Raw genomic sequence first — 4,926 nt, forward strand, 5'->3', positions numbered from 1 at the left:
AAGAATTTGCTAAAGATTCTCACTAAAGCACATTTTATATAATCGTGCAGACATACTAGTTTTATTTATTATTCCAAGGCCAATGCTCATGCGCAGCTTGTTAATCTTGATACTATGTACCATCTCTATCTTTGTCTCCTCTCCATGGATAGTAGGAGCTACATACCATGTGCAAATGACCTTTGGGGATATTCATGCGCCTGTCTCTGAGAGTGGTACAAACAGGAGGAGATGCTATCTATGAGGGAGTACAAACTGGAGTAGAGTATGATTGCTAGCTACACATCATGGTGCCATGTAGGAAGAATGCAATACGAAGGTGAAGGTGCATAATGCCATGTGATGCGTGTCCCTTGTCCATAATTAAAGATTCGACACATCACATCGATGGAGTATCTACACCATTCCACTACCCCTGAGGATGCCTCAGATGCTACAAAGAGTATGCAACAACTCTCACCAAGCAGTTGCTGTCAAGGTGGCAGTCAACGACTTGCAGTCACGGTGGTAGCTGGCAGAGAAAGGCTATGGGCCCAAGTTGAGCTTTCCTCATTATGCATAATAGAACAGAGCTAATCATGACGAGCACTTTTTCCCGCAGATGTAGATCACAATGATGCACATTGGGTGGAAGCATTTCCAAACTGCACCATCCATAACCCAAAGATGTGAGCATAAAGTCTAAATCTGTAGGAGAACCTTCGATCAAAGTGTGGCCTTCCCCCCCCCTTCTCATGCAAAATGGAACAGAGCTAATCATGAAGAGCACTTTTTCCCGCAGATGCAGATCACAATGATGCACATTAAGTGGAAGCATTTCCAAACAGCACCATCCATAACCCAAAGATGTGAGCATAAAGTCTGAATCTGTAGGAGAACCTTCGATCAAAGTGTGGCCTTCCCCCCCTCTCTTTCTATCACCAAGTGTGGTAGATTGGTTTTGCTATTTCCATATTGAAGAACAGGTCTTGAGTGCAACTCTCGTCGGATAGATCTTTGAGGTCTCTTGGGATAGTTTCCTACCGACCCTAAAATCCTCTTCTTCTTCTTCTTCTCTCTCTTTCATCATGCATTGGATTTAAGACTTGTCCAATAGACCTTTGATGTCTCTTGGGATTGTTCCTACGACATTAAAATCTCTCTTCTCCCCCAATCCCTTCTCTCTCAGAGATTGCCAAGCCTGTCATTAAATTTGATTGAAGATTTTGGGCCAAACACGAGAAATGACTTGACAAACGTGACACATGATACATGAGCATTCATGACTCTGTCATGACGATCAGGTTTGCCGCCACCATAGGTTTTTAGCAGACCATTTTAAAAAGCCCATGCAATGGGCCAGTAGTCATCAGCAAGTGCTAGACCCGGAAAAGTAAACACAAAAAGAACCCTTACAGTAATCTTCGTTCATAAAGGAAACTAAATTTTCCATGCAGTGCTCGCATCAATTTTTGCAAAATGGTGCTTCTTATCAGTACAAAAGAGGGACGGCTCATTAATCAATCCCAACTCAAGACAGCTCAGAAGTCGAAAGCCTTGCTTGCCAAGGACATCTTGCATAGGAATGTTTTAAGCACTCATTACACCATTTCTAAAATAACAAACTTAGCATTCAATTTTGCTTGATGGTTGTAACAACCACCATAGAAGCATGTCAAACTAGCTACTGACCGTGAAAGCCTATATAGATTTACATCTGTATGAGCTCTTAGACATGCTCACTCATCAACACACTCACAAGTTCATCTCCCAACTTCTATGAATCAAACTTGCTCCCGTGCCAACATAAGAGATGAGAAACCTTGCAGACAACAGCGAGAACATTCTCTTCACAAAATTCCAACATTGCTTGTAGTGGCAATACAAAGCTGCAACCCTATCCTGTTCAAGGAGAACCTCAAAATCTCCACTCGAAACATCATGAGCAACCTGAGCCATGGAAACGTCCGTTCTGAATGCATGCCAACTAAAAGTCTGAGAAGACAATGATGTGGCAAAATAGCGTAGCAACAACACCCACTTTTGAACATCATCATCATTAGGGGCACCTGCATAGCAGCTAAATATAATGTAACACGACAAGAGACCTTGGCCTTTTCACCCATAGCATTTCCAGTGATGACAGGCAGAAGATATGCAATTTCACCGACAGTTCCCAGAAAGGACCATACCCTCATGTAGTCAAACACGTTATCCGTTCCTGCTGATATGATGGCATGAGGCAGGTTGCTTATCAGCAAAAAGAATGATTCTTGAAAGGACCTCTCTTGTTTTGTCATCCAAGTTTCCACCCTTAGCTGTAGAGAAAATGATGCATGCACCGATCATCAAAAACCATAAATTGAAGCTACCCAAGCCCTTTTCACTCTTTGAAACTGCGAAAGCCTGACCCTTCTGTTGACAAAATGTTTGCAGAAGTTATTCAGCATGGTTTACCTATGGGCGCAAAAGCAGTAAAAACACAAACATGCAAGACCATATTGGTATGAGTAACAGGTAAAGCAGCATGTGTACAATCCACTGATCAACAACACAAAGCAGGGTACAGGTAAGTGTGTACTTACTTTCAAGAAGCTTCTTCAAGGAGGAGAGAATAAAACAGAGCTACATAAACCCCCTTTGCAGGCATGTTTTGCATGGAACAACAGGTAGCACAAGTGCACAGCTCCAGAATGGGGCATTCAGATTCCACGAGCTCACTCATACTTCTTCTTCTTTTACCTGCAAATCATGTGACTGACTTCCATTATCGCTTGCTGTGACCATGAGGCAGATTTAGAGGGGAGCTTACGACCTCCAAATGGCCAATGTTGGAGCTGTGCACACCATGATGTCCCCATTAGTCCTTCCCCCAGCACCTGTAACCACCTTTCCTATTCTAAGGTTGTCCAAAGGACAACCTGAAACGCCGCTAGTGCATACTGTGACTGACGTGCCACATCACCTGCATCAATCTCAAAGCAGATCAGAGGGCCTCCAAATGGCAGAAGTTGGAGCTATTATGCACACCATGCAGGCACTTGTGTGCCGCATCTGCATCGAGTTCTTCTACCGAGACCGAGGAGGATGCAATGATAATGGACAGCATGACCTTGCTTCAACAGGCTGTGAGCTTGTGGCTTTGCACACCACCCATCGCGGCTAGATTCTTAGCTTGCCTAAACAAAAGCCGGTAAAAACCTACAAGTCTTAGTGTAAATACCGGCAAATGCTTCAGACTTGGACCTAAACAACCGGAAGAATGCATAAGCCAATCCCCTTTTGCTCTTTGAAAATGCAAAAAAAACCTGATGCTTCTGTTGACAGAATGTTTGCAAAAGTTACTCAGCAAGGTTCAAGAATATGCGCACACAGACCCATACAACAAAAGCAGAACCTGATGAAGGTAAAGCAGCATGCCTAAATTCCACAGAAGATAATGCAAAGCAAGCTACAGGATGTGTGTACATCAGAAGCGCATAGCTCTAAAATGGGCCATTCGGATTCCACAAGCTCATTCACTACTTTTTCTTCTACCTGCGCATCATGACTGCCTTGCTGTATCGCCTGCTTCAACTACAAGGTTGATTCAAAGGGGAGCTTGCGGCCTCCGAATGGCCGATGTTTGAGCTATGCACACCATGAACGTCTTCATGAGATGGCCATTAATCCCTTTCCCGGCACTTGAAGCCACTTCAAAGGTTATCCAAAGGAAAAACTGAAACAAGAAACACGGCGTGAGCATTCAAGAAGGAAAAACTAACGCACAGGTGGGGAATGAAGTCTCCCAAGAGAGGAAAGGCTCTTCACACAATCGAGTCGAAGTTCAGAGGACTTCTCAAGCTCCTTCGAAAGTAGCGAATGGGAAAGTGACACTTGCCTACAAGCTTCGAGGACGATCCTTTCAAGTATGTTTCTCCGATATGCTATTCATTTTATGAAAGGAGTCACAGTTTCATGAAAATTGCTCTTGAAAGTGAGATTATGATTAGCTTGGAGGACTTAAAGAGGTGTGATTCTAGAGGAATCCTTGACTTAAAGAGATGGCAAAACTTGAGAGATGCCATGTGCTTGATGAAGGACGTGCAAGGTGTTTCGTACTTATGTTTGGCATCTTCATCAAGATTAAAGGTTCCTTGCATACAGCAATTGGAGAGCATTGTCCAGGAGTTTCACATAGATGAAGATGGAAGTTCTCTCCTAAACATGGATGATACTATCCAGAAACTAAAGAGTACATGGTGTGTAGATATTAGGAGACATGGGGTATCGCTAACATTTGTGAGGGACTTGCTCAACACGTGTATGCGCAAGCCCGAAAGTGATCAAAGATCAATCATTGAAGTATGTTAAGGATGTTGAATTGAGCCTAGCAAATGATGCTTTGAATGAGCTTATTATTTAACATAAGGTAAGATTAGTTATGGTTCGCTCCTTTAAGAGTCATAGTGAAAGAAGGACCATTGTTGATTATGCTTTCCATAGAGGGAGACAATGATGCATGGTTGGAACCAAGAAGAGGCTTATGAAGTCCAAGAGATGTGGTTGCCCCTTTCGAGTGCGAATGGTCCATGGTCAGGACACTCGAACATCATCCATATATATATGCATCACATTCATGAAGGCCACATCTCGGGCTAACGTGAGGACTTGTACCACTCGCCAGTACATCCACACGTGATAGAATGTTCCATGGAGGATTTGTTTGATGTTGGGAGCTCAAGACACGTGGCTAAGATGTCCTTATCAAAGGAAAGATTTCAACTCGAGCTATCATATATGGTTGATCGTGTCATAAAATCTAATATCTAACTAACCCAAATGATTTTCTCATATTAAATTGATCACTTAATGTGGGAGAATAAACGGGAACAAGTGTTAAGATATAGGTATGTGCTTTTAGATCTATCTCAACACGGGGCCAATGTAAAGGGGCCCAAAAGGGAG

At 43.0% G+C, this 4,926-nt stretch overlaps 1 protein-coding gene across 1 annotated transcript; it reads right to left on the reverse strand.

Annotated features, from left to right (window-relative positions):
* Nucleotides 1–316: 316 nt before the first annotated feature.
* Nucleotides 317–3,741, reverse strand: LOC147457017 (uncharacterized). Its single transcript, XM_086512061.1, has 6 exons — nucleotides 2,795–3,741; nucleotides 2,664–2,721; nucleotides 2,565–2,577; nucleotides 2,352–2,394; nucleotides 2,172–2,200; nucleotides 317–2,048 (listed from the first exon to the last, which is right to left on the reverse strand). Exons 1-6 carry the CDS (start codon nucleotides 2,838–2,840, stop codon nucleotides 1,830–1,832), a joined length of 408 nt encoding a protein of 135 aa, XP_086368187.1. The 5' UTR covers nucleotides 2,841–3,741; the 3' UTR covers nucleotides 317–1,829.
* Nucleotides 3,742–4,926: the final 1,185 nt, after the last annotated feature.

This window comes from Adiantum capillus-veneris, chromosome 5, assembly GCF_014529385.1.
Source record: "Adiantum capillus-veneris isolate H3 chromosome 5, ASM1452938v2, whole genome shotgun sequence".
Lineage (NCBI taxonomy): Eukaryota > Viridiplantae > Streptophyta > Polypodiopsida > Polypodiales > Pteridaceae > Adiantum > Adiantum capillus-veneris.